This window comes from Toxotes jaculatrix, chromosome 6 (genome assembly GCF_017976425.1).
Source record: "Toxotes jaculatrix isolate fToxJac2 chromosome 6, fToxJac2.pri, whole genome shotgun sequence".
NCBI lineage: Eukaryota > Metazoa > Chordata > Actinopteri > Toxotidae > Toxotes > Toxotes jaculatrix.
In genome coordinates, this window is record NC_054399.1 from 2,358,528 (window position 1) to 2,376,205 (window position 17,678).

The 17,678-nt window shown below is 41.4% G+C and overlaps 2 protein-coding genes across 5 annotated transcripts; one reads left to right on the forward strand and one right to left on the reverse strand.

The window, feature by feature from the left end:
- Positions 1 to 449: 449 nt before the first annotated feature.
- Positions 450 to 7,294, forward strand: cnga3a (cyclic nucleotide gated channel subunit alpha 3a). Its single transcript, XM_041040466.1, has 9 exons — positions 450 to 585; positions 2,549 to 2,673; positions 2,865 to 2,954; positions 3,521 to 3,694; positions 4,104 to 4,163; positions 4,711 to 4,911; positions 5,046 to 5,147; positions 5,235 to 5,341; positions 5,444 to 7,294. The coding sequence occupies exons 2-9, from the start codon at positions 2,573 to 2,575 to the stop codon at positions 6,838 to 6,840; spliced, it is 2,232 nt and encodes a 743-aa protein (XP_040896400.1). The 5' UTR covers positions 450 to 585; positions 2,549 to 2,572; the 3' UTR covers positions 6,841 to 7,294.
- An 899-nt stretch (positions 7,295 to 8,193) lies between these two features.
- ube3a (ubiquitin protein ligase E3A) lies at positions 8,194 to 16,656 on the reverse strand. 4 transcript variants are annotated; one of them, XM_041040788.1, is made up of 12 exons: positions 16,497 to 16,656; positions 15,698 to 15,776; positions 15,539 to 15,585; positions 15,027 to 15,325; positions 13,737 to 14,941; positions 13,489 to 13,633; positions 12,705 to 12,910; positions 12,313 to 12,477; positions 11,448 to 11,603; positions 11,298 to 11,371; positions 10,803 to 10,946; positions 8,194 to 10,188 (listed from the first exon to the last, which is right to left on the reverse strand). In XM_041040788.1, coding segments are annotated over exons 3-12 (2,517 nt in total). In that variant the 5' UTR covers positions 15,541 to 15,585; positions 15,698 to 15,776; positions 16,497 to 16,656; the 3' UTR covers positions 8,194 to 10,067. The 4 variants fall into 4 exon arrangements, with proteins under 4 accessions (XP_040896722.1, XP_040896724.1, XP_040896723.1 ...); XM_041040790.1 differs by having other exon boundaries at positions 15,027 to 15,129; positions 16,428 to 16,656; XM_041040789.1 differs by having other exon boundaries at positions 15,027 to 15,132; positions 16,428 to 16,656.
- Between the last annotated feature and the right edge of the window lie 1,022 nt (positions 16,657 to 17,678).

The following is a 17,678-nucleotide window of genomic DNA, read 5'->3' on the forward strand; positions in this document are numbered from 1 at the left end:
TAAATGCATGACAGAGTCACTCAACAGTGGTGGAAGAAGTACTCTGATCCTTTTTACAAGTAAAAGTAGAAATACTGTAATGTAATTAAAAAATGTTTTCAAATAAATGTATAAAAGATCTCTCATTGTGCAGACTGCCCCCTCCCCCAAATTTTTATATTACTATATATGTATATACTATTTTCACTGTTGGGGAGTTGAGTCTATAAAAATCCCACGTGCAGAGGTAGAGGTGAGCTCGTTTCTTTAATGTGAGGTTTGTTTTTATCTCATGTTTGAGACGTTGGATTGACAGGCGTTGTTTTGATTGTCCACTGTCGTGGACAGTGATGGACAGGACTCCTCCCCTTGTCTGATCTGGGACCTGCCAGCTCAGTCTCTACTCTCCTCATCCGTCCAAAGCCGCTGGTACCGATGATGAACTGCCGCCATCGATGTTTTTGGTGACATTTGCGCTCGGACGAAGCGATTGGAAATATCTCAGAAATATTTTACATTTCCGTTTTGAAGATGGATTTATCAGGGATCGATCAAACTGCTTGTTCGGTCAGCTTGGACAAGTCGGAGTGAAAAGGCTTCAGACAGGTGAGTTGCATGTACTCTGCCTTCAGACGCTTTGTAAGTTATTCGTGATAGTTATTGTTTTTATTTCGTTTTCCTACTATTTGCCTTAGAAAAAATGAAAAAAAAAAGATGAATATTCTTTATGTAACAGCAGAAAATCTGCATCTACAGTCAGTTTTGTCGCTGCAACAAATAAACTGTGGAAGATGCTCCAACATATTCCCACCAATGGTTTATCATTATCAAGGGTTTATCTTTTTTTTGCAGTGGGAATCATTTCTTATCAGTTTACACTCAGAGCAACACAAAGTGTGTCTTTAGTGACAGGAAAATCAATATATTACAATGCAGTGTGAATCATTGGGTTATAATAAGTCTATATCAGATGCAATGTTTCCAGTAAATAAAAGTATAATGCACTCCACACAGTGCAGGTTATTTAAAATGTGTGTATTTGTGGGAGATTATGAAGAAACTATCAAATCACCAAGTTAATTTCCAATATATTTGTCACAAATATGTATATTGATGAATGTACGTTAGGGAAGGCGATGTCTTGATGAGTACACAATCTCACCACAATCTCACCTCAAGTCACAAGCTTCTTAGTGGGTCTTGACCCATGGGTGCTGCAGAAAATCTCCAGGAACAAAAACAGTTTGTGCTGGAGCCTCTTAGTGTATTATAATAATGAAAATGGCATCAAAGGAATCATTTCAGTTAAAGACTGATTTTGATTTTTATTACACATCCTCAGAGGATATGCAAACAGGGGATTCATCTGTTTTAAATATCGTTCGAGACGCTCTCATCAGCAGGGGATAATCCACAGACTGCTTCATTTTCCTTGGAAATAATATTGGCATCAGATTTCACTGTATTCAGTTCAGACGCATGGTGCAGGCTGTTTTGTCCTGGTAGGATCAAACTAAAAATGTCCACCACAACATGAACGAGCTGCTGTGCTTTTCAATACTCGCAGAACAATCGCACCATCATCAACGAGACTGTGACGGAGTTCAGGTGTGGTTACGTACGTAAATCACATCACAGTCACACTGATTTCTAATAACTCTCACTCTTCACGCAGTGCACTGTAGTGTGTAACAACCAAACCGCTGTGTGGCTCAGTAATGATGATGTAACTCACATTGTGTGTACAGACACACTGTGGGCTTTACCTTTCGTCACCCTTCAAGCACTCAGCTTCTTGGTGATTCTGTCAGTGTGATTTAATTTAGTGGGGGTTGGTTAACTCCCTGGTATTAGCACTAATCTACATGTGTGCACGTGTTACAACCATTGGTGTTCCCCAGAGATCAGTGAGTCATTATTTACCTGCAGACAAAAAAATAAATAAAATAAAATCTTAAAATTATATAAAGTGAAAAAAAAGAATCAGACCTCACTTCACGTTATATTTTTTGGGTTTTAATTAGGCAGAAACTTCTACAACTTCTACAACTTCTTGCAGAAACTTCTACAAGAACCTGAACTGAACTGTATCAAAACATTTAAAACACTATTTTGTTTTTATTTTAAATTCAGTTCTTGTGAACTTCACAGCAGCTAACATGGCTGATGTGGTTTCTGCAGACCGAAGTGAAGAGTCACTGCCCTCAGCCACGTACTGCTGCACCTGTTCTTTAAGTGGCGCCCTAATGGACTTACCCTGCCGTACATATGACCGAACATAGCAACTACAGTCTACCTGTAAGCCATAGCTTAGTTATTTTAAAAACCAGCTGATCGTTCACAGAGAGAAGGCTCTGATCCTGTTTAGTGTTAAGGACATAATGAGGATGTATTTTTAGGTGCTACTCTCAGACAGGCGGTGAAAAGTGGTATTCAGAAAACACATCAACAGCACAGCTCTCACGAGCCACACTGACGATGCTGATGTATGATTTCAGGCTTGTAAAATCTGTTGTGTGTGCTGCAATGGTTCAGTCTGACAGTGTGTTTTTCTCTGTACCTGCTCCAGGCTAACGAAGCCAGACACGACAACATGGCAGAAGTCTGCAGTGAAAAGTCCTTTTCAACCAGACAGCGGCTGTCCACCAACACACCTGAGGACGAGCTCGCGGTCATTGAAAATGGGGACAGCAGGTCTGATGTCACCATAAAATTCTTTCTACCATATCAGTGCCTTTTGCATTGTTGTCCATGGACTTTCACCATGATTGACAACTGACGACACGTTTTCTGGATGTTTGACAGAGTGTTAGAAAGTTGCCTCATGCAGTTTGCATAGCACGATGTTCAGCACGTCACTATTTTATCAACCTGCTGTTTTTCAGAGCTCACTCTCTTTGTGACGACAACTCTGAGAGGGCACTATCCTCAGAGTCCCACAGAGACTCCTTCACAGGTGCTGGGGCAATGGCCAGGTAAACTGATGTGGTAATACTTACTGGTACTGACCAGTGGTGATAAGTAACCAAGTCAGTTTTCTCTGTACTAAAGTGCAATTTTGAGTTACTTTGAGAACTTTGATGCTACTTTATGTTTCCACTCTGCTGTAACTCAGAGTGAAATATTGTCAAATGGCAGCTCTAGTTATTAGTTGTACTTCAGATTATTACACAGTACACTGTTAAAGATGAAGGTCACAAGCCTATTTGGCTTGTAACCCATTACAAAAAACTGTGTCCTCTAAGTTTGTTTCTAACTGTTCAAGGTCCAATTCAGAGATAAAATTTCCAATATTTCACAGATAACAAGCAAAGATTCAGTCAAAGGTTCAAAAGTTGAACACAACATTTTGGTCACTTCATTTTAGTTTTTACGTTGTATTTTCAAACTGATGTACTGGTACTTTTATTATTATAAGTATAGGATCTGAATACTTCCTCCACCACCAGCATTTACGGTACATATTCTGTGAGATGGTATGACTAATAGTTCATTCCTAGCGTAGTCACTTTGTACCTTTGACCTCCCGCTGACCCTCTAGGCTCTCTTACTTCTTCTTCATGCTGCGGAACTGGGCATCTCACAGAATGAACCCTGAAGCAGAGAGGCATGACTCCTTCCTGGATCGCTTCAGAGGCCCTGAGCTCAAAGACGTTGCCAGTCGAGGGAGCAATGCCCAGTCTGTGGGTCACAACGACACACTACATAAGAGAAAGTAAGTACTGGACTGTGTAGCGACACTGGTGATAGTCAGTGCCAAAAAGTTTGAAAGTTCTTTCTGAACTCACAGTGACTATAGACACCAGTCAGAACAATGAATCCGCAGCACATGAGTAACAATGGGTCTGTCAAAGCTTTGATGAGTCACACAGGGCTGGAAACAGAAGTTAGTGTCTTTAGCTTCAGTAAATATGACATATTTCCCTTTGGCCTCCACACAAACCTCCCTAACGTGTTATTAGATCATAAGAAGGAGGATAAGGGTGAAGTGAATAAATCAGACATCAGCTGGATTCTTTGGAAATCAGCCTCACACCTCCTGTGATATTGCTCTCCTAGCAGTTATCTATGAGTGATGGGCTTAACGTGAGAGTGTTCACTGTGTCCTTTATTTCTCTCCAAAGTCTTGCCTGTAAGTGGCCACTGGCTACTTACAACATGAATAACTGCAACAACACAGATGAGTAAGTGTGTGCATATCTGTGTTAGAAAATAGAGATACTTAGAAAAATGAGTCATGAGTCTTGCTGGACATTATTAGTATATTTTGTTGTAGTTAATGTGTCCTGCAGTACATAGCATAGCTAATAGCACAGAAATCCTTAAACCTGCATCTTCCAGTTCTCCATTTTGGCTGTCACCCCTGTGCTAGACAGAAAAAACCCTGTCCATTTAAGGACTTGAGAGATTTTTTTTGTTGCAAGTTATGATGTGGGTTGTACTGATTTAGCCTCGGTGAGATAATCAGATATGAACTGTACAGGCAGATTGAAACATTTGTCTAAATAGGAGTTATTAAGTGGTAAACTAAAAGAAGACATGGCGACTTGCCTGTGTCATGATGCCATCTGCTGGACAAATGTATGACCTGCACCAGATCTTCCAACAATGTCTCGAATCCAAAACTGTGACACCTCCAGTGGACTCCCTCCACGTAGTCTGGTAGACAGTCCCTCGTAGACCTCCCCCGTCCTTTTTCACCACCATAAACACTAAACTTGTGATCCATAGCAAAAAAGAGGACAAAAAAGAGGAGATTAAAAAAGATGAGAAAAAGGAGGAGGAAAAAAAAGATGAGAAAAAAGACGGGGACAAGAAGGAAGAGGAAAAGAAGGACGAGAAGAAGGATGAGAAAAAGGATGAGAAGAAAGATGAGAAGAAGGATGATAAGAAGGATGATAAGAAGGATGATAAAAAGAAAGAGGAGCCCCCGTAAGTATACCAGTAGATAAAGTTTATTGCGACTGGGAAAATGAATAACAGAAAACATGTCTGTTGTTTCACCGTTGTGTAAAAATATTAACAAAGTCTTCCAACAATCAAATAATTCTGAATTGTTTTTGAAGGAAAGAAATCTGGATTATGGATCCAGCTGCAGACCAATACTACAAATGGCTGACTGTCATCGCAGGCCCAGTATTTTATAACCTGATGATGATTGTAACAAGGTATTGTCCATATAACATGCAGTAAGACTTATTCTTCACTCAGTGGGATGTTCACAAAATTTTAAAAGCATTTTCCTTGCCTTCCAGAGCCTGCTTTAATGAACTCCAGAACTCGTATACAAATCTCTGGATAGTCTTGGACTACACGTCAGACATCATCTACTACGCTGACACATTCGTCAGATCCAGAACAGGTTGGATTCTCGAAAATAGTTGAAGGCAGAATTTATACATGGACCAATTTGTGTCCATTGTTCTTTGCAGATTTGACTCCTAATTTCATGTTTGTCCCTCAGGTTACTTGGAACAAGGCCTGCTGGTAAAAGACGCCAAGAAACTGAGAAGTAAATACAGAACAACATCTCAGTTCAAATACGACATGATTTCAATGATACCCACCGATCTGCTGTTTCTGAAATTTGGATTCAACAACCCAGAATTCAGATTCAACCGTCTTTGCAAAATATCGAGGCTGTTTGAGTTCTTCGAGCGGACTGAAACCAGAACCAGCTTCCCAAACATGTTTCGAATCAGCAATCTCGTACTTTATATCCTCATTATTATCCACTGGAATGCTTGCATGTTCTTTGCCATTTCAAAAACCATTGGTTTTGGAACTGACACTTGGGTGTATCCCAATATCAGCCACCCAGAACACGGCCGCTTGGCCAGAAAGTACATCTATTCCTTGTACTGGTCCACGCTGACCCTCACTACCATCGGAGAGACCCCTCCACCAGTCAGGGATATTGAATACCTCTTCGTTATTGCTGACTTCCTCACTGGTGTCCTGATTTTTGCTAGTATCGTCGGTAACGTTGGTGCCATGATCTCCAACATGAACGCCTCTCGTGCTGAGTTCCAGGCCAAGATTGACTCTATAAAGCAGTACATGCAGTTTCGAAAGGTCACCAAAGACCTGGAGGCCAGGGTCATCAAGTGGTTTGACTACCTCTGGACTGAGAAGAAGACCTGTGACGAGAAGGAAGTGTTGAAGAACCTCCCGGACAAGCTCAAGGCGGAGATTGCCATCAACGTTCATCTGGATACACTGAAAAAAGTGCGTATTTTCCAGGATTGTGAAGCCGGTCTCCTAATCGAACTGGTGCTCAAGCTGCAGCCACAGGTGTTCAGTCCTGGAGATTACATCTGTAAGAAAGGAGATATTGGCAGGGAGATGTACATCATCAAGGAAGGGAAGCTAGCTGTGGTGGCCGATGATGGGGTCACTCAGTTTGTAGTACTCAGTGATGGCGCATACTTTGGGGAAATTAGTATCTTAGGAATCAAGGGCAGTAAGGCAGGCAACAGGAGAACGGCCAACATTAGAAGCGTTGGTTACTCTGATCTCTTTGCCCTGTCCAAAGACGACTTGATGGAAGCGCTCACTGAGTATCCAGAAGCCAAGAAGGCTCTGGAGGAGAAGGGGAAAGCCATCCTGATGAAGGACAACCTGATTGACGAGGCAGTGGCAAACGCTGGTGCTGACCCCAAAGACCTGGAGGAAAAGATCAGCAAACTGCAGAGCAACCTGGATGTAATGCAGACCAAGTTTGCCCAGCTAATGGCGCAGTTCACCTCCAGCCAGACAAGGATGAAGCAGAGGATCACTGAGATGGAGACCAAAGTGAAATCCATACAACCAGAGGACCTGTCTGAGGTGGTGGCCGACAAGGACAAAAAAGTCCAGTAATGTGAGAAATACCCAAGGACTTAACAGTAAATGAAGGGATTTTTCATTTAGAATAGTACAGTGACACTTTTTAAATACATGTTTATATCTATTTATACATCATGTTTATCCTCATCCTCCTAATGTGTCAAATTGTGTACAGTGTATACAGAAATTATATATTTTTGTGTGCATGCTGTGATTGACTGCCAATTTCACATTGTCATGGAACGACTTGAGTATGTCGATCAGAAGCATGTGTGTATGCAAAAAAAACTGGCTTTGCATAGCCTTAGAATAATGAAGAATGTTTTCTTTTCCTGATCAGTATTGACATGTTTCCCAGAAAATATCTTCTGCTTCTGAAGTATGAATCAAACTCTTACACAATATTGCAACTGCAGTATCTGTTTCGTACTGTATACGAGTGTACAAACCCGAATGCCAGCTCTGTTTATAAGTTATCAGCACACACTCTCAGTTGTAAATGTTAAATGTGAATAAACATTAAAATGTTCATATAACATATATGACATACTGTAGGTGTTTATATTATTATCTAAGATCTTTTCTGCAGCAGTGTGAGCATTAAGGTTTTTGCTTCGCAGAAAGGTTTATTAAACGACCTTTACTGACTTTAAAGTCCATGAAAACTTTAAACTGGCTTCAAATACAAAACTAAATACGTTTCAATCAAAGTAAAAAACAAAATAAAACAACAGTTCATTATCTATGAATAGTTAAAAACTCAGTCTTCTTTCGGACTGTGTGGATGTGGTTTGATCACATTCGACCAAACCAACCACCAAATGCCGTAAACACAACACTGACACATTATCCTCTTTTTAAGTTGATATGCCGAACTTGTTAGCGAGCAGTTGCCTATTTAGATATCCAATAGATATAAAGCAAAATTAGCATTAGCATTTGGAGACGTTGGGACTCCGGCCACCTGAGGAATGTAAGTCCAGCATCCTTTTCCTTTTAGCTGTTTGGTTTCCAGCACCTCTGGGGAAATATCTGTCTGTTTGAACTCTCCACCACGTTCACCGGCCGGCTGTTAATCGTGTTTGTCTGTCTTTGGTGCTGAGCAGGTAGCGCACTGTGAGCTTTCACAGATTTTTTGCTGCCTGATGCTGCTGAAAACTACTCTCTGAGAGTGAATCCACAAACTATAAACTTTGTGCTCTGTAAAGCTCGGAGGACTTTCAGTGTCCGATGATAATTTTCTGTGGGTTTGTCACTAAGATAGACCCCTTTCACATTACACAGTCATTTGATGCATTGCTAATATAAACATACTGACTGCAGCAGCTGTGGGTTAGCTGTGGCACATGTTAGTAGAAGTTCTTTCAGTGCATATCTGAGACAAAGTTTATAGTTTTTTCACCTTTATTCACTTTGCATAACTGTTGCTTTACGTAAGAGTTTCACATTATCAGCACATTCTTTATGTACCTGAGATATTTGGCCAAATAAAACATTTCATGTGTCTCTTTTCCTCACACAGGCATTGCACATTTGGTGACCGCTCTTACTAACGTGCGATCGGTAACATTTGGCGGCAAACAAACCAAGAGAAGAGAAAACCTCTTTCAGGATGTGAAAATCTGAACCGACCAGCCAGTGGATACGCTGTCTGAAAACTACTGAAACCAAACCATCTGCTCAGGGTCACTGACAACACACACTATTCATCTGAAATATAACACAAGAGGCACAACACAGAGATACTTTAAAATAACCTTCAGGTTAGAGGTGAGTTTCTTCTCACACTGACAGAAAATAGTTTGAATATAAGCTTGTAAGTGAGGCCATTTGGATTTGGAGTATTATAAAAGGCTTCACCTCAGTTTACCAAAATGACAATCATAACCAAGAAGCACCATTATGCCCAGTCCGCTCAGCTGTGGGAAGACGGCCACAGGCCTGAGCGCTGCTACACCATTGGTTCTCAAACTGTGGTACATGTACCACTCCCTCTAGTGGTACGCGGAGGAATCTTGTTTTGTATTTTGTAAAATTAATTATCAATTGATTAAAATGTCAAAAAAATACTTCTACAAATAAAATATCTGAACCATGATATAATTGAAATGCGTCTTAAAATAAGAAAAATAATAGGAACTAGCCTTTTATAAATGTTTTCACAGGCCACGCTACTAAGCGCTACCGCCAATAGCAGCGCTGCCCGCAAACGTCAGCTATTAGCTGCGATTAGCTGTCAGCTAGCGGCTGAACTTAACTGTGATGGCAAGTTGGTTAAGCCGAGATAGTAAAAATAGGTTATGAGCGGTCTAAATATTACTAAAGTCGTTGCTCGAGAGGGGAACGAAAAGGTCTGTGGATCAGGAGGAGGAGATTTCACGCAGCCTGGACGACAGTGTTAGCGTTAGCAGCTACATCAGTAGCACCGGTAGCCGGCTGCCGAAAGCGCAGCACAGTACGGAAATATGACCCGAGTTCTATCAAACATGGATTCAGCTGGAGCGGGACGGAGGAAGGGCCAGTGCCACAGTGTGTGGTATGTGGTCGCGGTGAATAGGAGCCATGGCAGATGATGTTAGAAAGACACTGATTTAACGCATTAAAAACAGTCGCTATTATTCCATCCAACTGGACGAGACTGCTGATGGTGCAGGTGTACAGAAGCAGGCACACTCTAACCATTAGGCCTGTAAGAGTAGTTGCCAAAGTGCTGTTTTTAAGGAATTAATTTCCCTCTCTCTGTGTATTTTGAGCTGAATAGTGTAGGCCCACACTACTGTATTTTAACATCAGCCATAGTGGTGGTACTTGGAGAGCCAAATGTTTTCTTAGGTGGTACCTGATGTAAAAAGTTTGAGAACCACTGTGCTACACAACTGCAAAAATATGACAAAACTAAATCAAGAAATATAATGTATGTACTGGCATTCACTAAAACTCTGTGTATAAGTGCACTTTCACAGTTTTAAAAGTTTTTTTTTTTTTAATGTTTGCTCAGAAACAAAACACACGTGGGAAAAAAAGATTGAAAAACTGATTTAAGTGCTGTGTTAAACTCTTTGGGAAACCTGTCGTATATGAAACGGACTCTCAAACGAAGCGAGGCCTCAGGATGAAAGGCTGACAGTGCAGCTTGACTGGCAGAGGCTGGTTAGGCACAGGGTTACAGCAGCATTTTGTTTCACGGTTTTTCCTTCTGTATGTGTGAAATACTCCCTTTTTGTTAAAATGCAGTGAGAAAAATGTTCCTTGCAGATCTGTCACAGCATCCCAAATCCTTTGGCGTAAGTGATGGCCTTGAGGAGTCTTTCTTTCAGTTTCTCTTTGGAGGAGTATTCTGGGAGCAGCAGTGCGTTGAAGCAGGTGTGAGAGGTTGGCAGCCTGCAAGAAAGGATGAAAGTTAAAAACTTAAAAACGCTGCCCGTGCTTTGCACTAAATGGGAAATAGCTGCATTTATAAAGTGCTTTAATCCAAAATGCTTTACACTTTGCTTCTCAGACACCGATTCACACACAGATGAAGTGCGGTACTGGCCTAACAACTAGGAACAGTTCTGTGTTCTGTGTCTTACCCCAGCAAACCTTGCCCACAGCTGCCCTTACAAGGTGAGAATTTGGCCCTAAATGTTGGGGACTCTGTGGATCTGTCTCACGTTTCGGACTGAAGACCACAGATTTTAATCACATTTCTCTCATGACTGTCAACCTGCAGCTCAGATCCCTCAGAATCTCACAGTAAGAAAGGAATGAAATGAAGCTTCAGTGAAATTTATCTTTTGACAGACAGAAGGACGCAAAAACAAAGAAGCAGCAAACTGTAACTTAAAGTATATTTTTAGGGATGTTGGATGATACAACGCAGAAATAAAACCCTGCTTGAATCCACCTGATCGTCTATTGTGATCAGGTATGAATAAAACCTTAAATTAAAGATGTCTGTACTGAAGAGATTTTCAAACACAGTGCCAACACTCATGCACCACGCTGTTCTGTACCTGTCTGTGTCTGAGCCGTTCTTGGCGATGATCATTTTTAATTTGCCGAGCCCGCCGACTGGTGCTCTGTCTGTGCCGGTGGTAAACTGAAGAAACAGCCTCTTCTGCTCCTCTCCGAACGAGTGAATTATTTCCCAGAAGTCTCTGTAGACAGAAAAACAAAGAGAACCTTTAAACAGCAATGATCTCTGATTTTAATTTTGAGATCAGAGAATATGAGCTGCTGCTTAAAACATGCTCTCAGATAATAATTAACCCATTTAGACCGAAGCACTGTCTGACACCTGAGGGTTTTCTGAAAAACTCAGAAACATTAAAATAAAAACCATTTGTGAGCTTAAATATTTGGCTTTTATTGAAAATGACTGCCTTTGACCTCATGTTCATCAACATTTTTTTAAAAAACAAATTCAATAAATAAAAAAACTTATGAACTGAAAATCATCATCACAAAAAAAACACCCTTACATCTGCCCCTGTAAAAGCCAGACTTACTTGATGATTTGACTCTCTTTGCTATAACCTCCATCGTATTCTGTCGTCTTTTCAAGTGCTTCAAAGTCAAGTTTCTGTGAAATCACAAGAGATTGCCGTGTAAGTCACAACAACTGCAACAAAAATCTAAATTAGCGTTAGCTTCCTCACCCTGCTTCCACAGATTAGCAGCTCCACCTCCTCTGGTCTAAACAAATACTTCAGTGGGGACTCATTGGTGACCATCAGGAAACCTTTTTTGAAGGCTCTGAATTGTCTCTCCACGCTCTTGTTCAGTACATATTCAGCATACAGAGCCACAAACTCCTGTGAATTATACAAGTAAAAAGCAAAAACAACCTTAAATATACAGCAAAGCAATTTCTCATCAATAGCTTTTAATTTTTTTAAACAGTGACTGACTCAATACTGTTTTTCAGTGAGGAAGATAAAGGTACTGTGAAAGAAATGATGGGTGTATTACATCATTTTCAGCTATTTCATAAACTGAGCTGTGAAATGTACATTTCAATCAAAAGAGGAACAACGCGTCAGTTATTTCTTCTCTAGTTTTTTATAAAAATGTGGTCAGGAACGATTTGACTGAACTTCACATGAAAAACTGTTGAAACATAATCAGCCTTCACAGCGAGAACTGTTTGGTTTACAGCAAAACTACGTAACTTCTGAAAGGAGAAGGTCGACACATTCTTGCTCTTTTGCAGATGAAAAGTTGTTTTTATTAGCAATAAACTGCACCATTACTCAAATCAGTCTACTCAGGGATTTTGCTGCTCGACTACATTCGGTCCAGTATGACCAGTAGCTTGTGGCAAATGTTATCTAGTTACCTTTGTGTAGAAATTGCTCTATAACGTAAGTTACTAAGCCTGTTAACAGATTTCTCTATGTGCTACTGTTACACTACAATTTAGCTTTTATACCATTATCTTGTAATTGTCACTTTTGGCCAAACCAGCTGCAAAAAAATACACAGACTCACATTAAACACCACAGTGGATTTTAAACACATCACCTGTCTATTCTCCTCAGTAACAGGGATCTCGTCTCCGTGCTCCTTCAGGTCATATAATACTGGGTTCCCGAACAGGTCGGTTTGTGAGATCTGAAAGGTGAGTGTCATGTCTTCCTCCACATTGCCAGTATATTCAAGCAATCCCTTCAGACTTTGGTAGAGAACCTAAGACAGGAGAAACGTCTGCTGTCACACGTTACAGCGACGGAGTTACAGCAATAGAAGACTTGGATTTTTATAATTTTTGTTTCTTTCCAACAACCCTAAAACCTGCTGCATGGCTGTGGAGACTTTACCAGTAAAATATATAATATACATGCACACTGTTTTGGAAATACAGGACTAATGTATAGTCTTTCACTGTGTATTAACTTAGGAGAAAGTTACTATACTGGATGCGAGTCTGACAGGTCCAAGTAGGTCCCTTTCTTGCCCAAGAGTTTCCTGTAGACAACCATCGGGAAATGGACATCCAGGATGCAGTTGTTGTAAATGGCGAGTCCCAGGACGATTCCAATAAGAGTGTACTGTGCTTCATTCTCAAGCGACGACGAATTAAACCAGAAGAGCTTTGTGTCGTTATCATAGGTGAACATTCCTGCTCAGAAAATCAAAGAGTAGGAGAAAAAAGGGAAAGGTAAGATGTTTTCAGAAATACACTTATTCAGTCTATGAAGATGGAGCAAGCAGACGGTTAGCTTAGCATAAAGACTGGAAACGGGTGAATAGCTAGCCCTGGCTCTGACACCTACCTGCATGTCTTAAGTTCTCTGATCACGATGGTATACAGAATTTTGTTTCAGGCAACCAGCCGAGACTCCAGGGAGTTACTGCTCCTGGCCAGGAAATGTTCCAGCAAATACTGTCTCGTAAAACCAGCAGTTGTCATTCTTACACTTTAGTTTCTGTACGGATTTAACGATTGAGATATAACGCGTTCATCAGTGAGCTTTAGAGGTGATGGTAGATGTATTTTGTCACCTCTGGACAGAGCCAGGCCAGCTGTTTCCCACTGTTTCCAGTCTTTTGACTAAGCTAAGTGTTTCCTTGCTGTAGCTTCATATCTAACAGAGCGATACGACGGTGGTATCAGTCCTCTCATCTTACTCAAGAAAGCAAAGAGTATGATGTAAAATGCACAGGAAGCAAATGGAAAACACTTTAAAATTTTCTCACCTATGTCAAGATTGAAAATCTCCTCCAAGACCAACTGAAAGAACTCCTTTGAAACCCCGCCCTCGTCTACACCTTGCTCCCCCTCAAACTCAACAAACAGCTGCTTCTTCAGGTCAGACGGGTTCTCCATGGAGATCATCTCCAGCTGCAACACAGGGGGTTAAATTAACTGACAAACACAGAGGGACTAAGTCACTTCCACTCCATTCCAACGCGACAGTAACGAAACACGTGATGCTGTGACTCACTCTGACGAGGGCGTCATCGATGATGTGATCTCTGCGAACTTTGAGCTTGAGATACGGGTTGGGCTGCTGGCCCTGGACCATGCTGTAGAGGGCGGTGAGGCGCCGCTCGCTGTACATCCTGATCCTGTTGTCATAGTAAAGTCCTTGGTTCTTGGTGATGACACTGAGGATGAAGGGGCAGCTCTGAAAAGAAAACTTCGTTTCGGCATTGACCTTGAAGAAGGTGAAATCTTTGTCCATCTCCACTACGTCGTTCAGTGACTCGTTGACAAAATCCTCAAAGGGGATGAGGGGTCTTATGCTGTCAACAGGCCGGACCCCGAGTTCTTTCTCCAGGGGATCAATCCGAGGGCCCTTCTTATAGAGCCGCTCCTCACCCAGCAGCTCATGTAGTGTGAGCTCATCGGACTCTGAGTCGTCCTCATCCTCCTCATTGTGCTCGACATCCACGTCTCCACCCAGGATACTTGCATAGAAGACAACCTTTAAACACTGGGTTGCAGCCACCACAGTTTCGTCGTCATTAACCAGATTTTCAGCGTCGTACTCATTGCTGATGACCGTGAAAGTGATGAGCTGTTGGAAGGTCTCCATCATACGGCGGATGTGTGGGAGGTCGTACATTGACCAGAGCTTTGACAGTCTTGCAAGCGCAGTCACCGGCAGTTTGCTCATTGCCTTGCAGAATTGTGGCAACACCACTTCAAGGTACTCTGGACTGTGCAGGTTACTGTTCTCCATCACGATGATGAAGATATTCAGGTAATCCGGGTTTGTTTCGTACACATCGAGGTATTCCAGGTCAAGTTCGATATTTGGGGTGAGGTAAACGAGTGCATTCACAAGAGCTGCCTCCACCTGGTCGATGGTTAGAAGTCTGTCATAGACTCTCCTCACGGCATCGATGTCAACACTGACCTCACAGGGGCCGAACGTAGGAGACTCGTCTGGTAAAGCAGCTGCAGAGGAAGCACCCATCTTCTCCAAGGGTTGCTCACTCTGCTTCTCATGCTTGTCCACATCTGTTGGTGTAAAAGAGTCCAGGTTTTCAGCAGCTTTTGGCTCATCCTTCCTAAAACTCTTCACCAGGGCTTCTGCATTAGAGAAAACCCTGCCAATGACGCGGATGAGAGCAGAGTAGTCCCCTTCCTCCTCGCAGAAACTCAGTATCATGCACACAGTGTTCTCTGTGAGGTAATGAACATCTGCAACGAAACAGCGAATTGAAAACTGTAGCGTGAACTGAATCAAAGTCAGGGTCTTTAAGAATCAGAGACAACTTTACAGTACCTGAGAAGTCCTCTTTGGTGGGACAAAGTTCCTTATCACTCATCTTACTGTCTGACTGAGTGTTCTCGTCAGTGCCGGAGTCTGGATGCGAGGCGTCAGATTCCTTCTTGGAGGGGTGAGGACAGAGTTTGGCATTAGTCTTAAACAGCTCGAGCGCTTTGGCAGCTGCTGAATTCTTATCCAAAGGTTGAAAATCACAACATGATGCGCAAAACTCATTCGTGCAGTTGCCATTTCCACAGCCTTCAGTTAACTGCCGAAAGTAGCGCTCAATTAGATGCTTTGCAGTGGCTCTGTTCCTGTATAAGACATTCAAACAGGAAGTCAGACTGATGATTCAGTGTCATCAATGCTTAGCAAGAAGCATAAACACATACTTGCAATGGAAGTAATAAAAAAAAACTATTTCTGTTTTAAAAGGCTAAAAGAAATATTAGTTTAACTAATTGCATGTAAATTAGTTTAGCTACTAGTCTAACCACCTGAGTATAAGTCCTAATAGAGTGACTTACATTCGGCTGGATTCAGGTATCGTCCTGCAGGTCCAAAGGACGGTCCTCTGAAAGAACAGTTTAACTGTGATGTTTACTGGGTTTATAGTTCAGCCTGTAATAAAAGTGGGCTGCCACTTTCAGTCAACTGATTTGTTTTTATTCAGTCATATTACATACCTTACATATGTAGAGTGTGAAGTCTGACCAGGAGGATGATTGAGGCTGATAATAATATCAGTATTTGGGGTGTTGATATCTGTTAAAAATAAACATATAGGTTATTTTTTATTTTTTTTTAAACATAAACGCAACAGAAACAAACATTTTTAGAAACTTAAAAAAAGAGCTGTGACAAAGACTCGACTCTGATATTTTGCAGTTGAAAAATCAGTTTTCTTGAATGGATAAACCATGTCAGGGTGACAGTTTCTAATTTACCTGAATCTTATCTTCTTTCTGTATTTCTCTGACTTACTGAGCGACACATGCTGCTATAATATCAGTCAGTATATAGACCTGGTCGCTTTACCAGCTGGGCTCTGTGTGTCTTCAATAAGCACTGTCCTCCTTCAGTACATTCCTGTGCAGAGGCACAGTGACACTGGAGAAGCTAACTGACACTGATTCATTTAACTTCATTATTTATTAGCCCAGAAAATGAAGGACGGTCTGAGGTAAATCCATTTAAAATAAAACTATAAATATGGAAATGAAGTAAAGTAAATGAGTGGAGGTCAACTCCCAGAAACAGCCCTGCACTGAAGGTGGTTTAAGTCCTGCTCATAAATATTCAACCACAGCTGAAACACGACAGAATAAAACTTTAATAAACATAAGTAAATAAGCTAACTAAGCTAACCAAGCTAACGGAACGAGCAGAGGGAGTGACACAGCTCCGTGTACCGACCTGTGATTTAAATGACAGTCCTCCTGAGTGTGTGTGTCCGTGACAGTGCAAAAAAAAAAAAACACCCACCCCAGCCTCTCGGTCAGTGTGAGAGCAGCTGTTTCCCACACACGCACTCACTTTCACGGATTCGCTTCGCTAACGAGGCTTTTTATCGTGACAGCGTCAGGAGGTCAGAACGGTTTCTGCAGAAAGTAGGAGCAAAAATATTCCCCTCTGTCATCGTGTAAACAAGAGCGCCATGTATCCCAGCATGCAGCGCGAGGCTGTCAAACATCATGCCCCCCCCCTCCACCTCTGCAAGCACGAGCCACATAAACACAGAAACACAACAAACAAACAATCAGGGCCGGCCCAAGCCTCCGTGGAGCCCTAAACAAAATCAGATTTTGGGGCCCTTCATTACTGCCAATAATGCCAATAAGATTACAATACTTCTTATTGTACTCTGTCAATATGAATACACAAGAAGTAAAAGTAAATGTGAGAGCTTTTTCTTGTAGTTAGACTGTAATCCACAGTGATTAATGCCAGGGAACCAGACATCACATTTGCAAACTTGCAGAAAAATCTTTCAATTAATATTTGGCAAAGTCAGCATCTCCCCCTATTGGCCACACAGAGAACATGCAGGGCTGCTCTTCTTTGAGGTTGGAAAAAAAAAACTAGGCAGAAAAAAAAAACTGTAAATAAACTACAGCAATCCAAACATTTGACTTTTTTACGTACAAAAACACAGTTTTAAGTTAAATAAAATAAATTAATAAATATCAAGGAAATACTGGAATAATGATGTAAATGAACAGGGGCACCCGGAACAAAGTAACAGAGATGTGTATTTTTTTTTTAAAGCCTAGCCTGCACGCCTTTATTTGCACCTTTCATGTTTGCATCGTTGTCATATGATTGTCCCCTACAGTCCTCAAAGGGGATGTTCAATTCTTAAAGCTTCTGAAGAATTAGTTCAAACAAGCCTTGACCTGTACATTCAGGAGCTACAAGAAACCCCAAGAAGTGTTCCTTTATCTCTGCTGTTTTGTCAAGACTTACAGAACAGACATCTGCTCTCGATGACTCACATCTGAATTCCTCTCCTGATAGAGGTGGACATTTTCTGACCACCAGCCATATGATCAGATGTCTAGGACACAATGCAGCTCATGTTCTGTACTTTATAAACTGAGGTAATTTGATACATCATATTTTACAAGATGTTGACATGTTATGTGTGTAAACATATAATCTGTTTAG

What these genes read in the sequence shown, in the direction of transcription:
- cnga3a (XM_041040466.1), top strand. Translation starts at nt 2,573, where the DNA reads ATGGCAGAAGTCTGCAGTGAAAAGTCCTTTTCAACCAGACAGCGGCTG. An exon ending in GGTGCTGGGGCAATGGCCAG is followed by an intron (nt 2,955 to 3,520) that starts GTAAACTGATGT and finishes CTGACCCTCTAG; the next exon opens with GCTCTCTTACTTCTTCTTCA. An exon ending in AACTGCAACAACACAGATGA is followed by an intron (nt 4,164 to 4,710) that starts GTAAGTGTGTGC and finishes TGTGATCCATAG; the next exon opens with CAAAAAAGAGGACAAAAAAG.
- ube3a (XM_041040788.1), bottom strand. An exon ending in GATTTTCAATCTTGACATAG is followed by an intron (nt 12,911 to 13,488) that starts GTGAGAAAATTT and finishes TTTTCTGAGCAG; the next exon opens with GAATGTTCACCTATGATAAC. An exon ending in TGCTAATCTGTGGAAGCAGG is followed by an intron (nt 11,372 to 11,447) that starts GTGAGGAAGCTA and finishes GTGATTTCACAG; the next exon opens with AAACTTGACTTTGAAGCACT.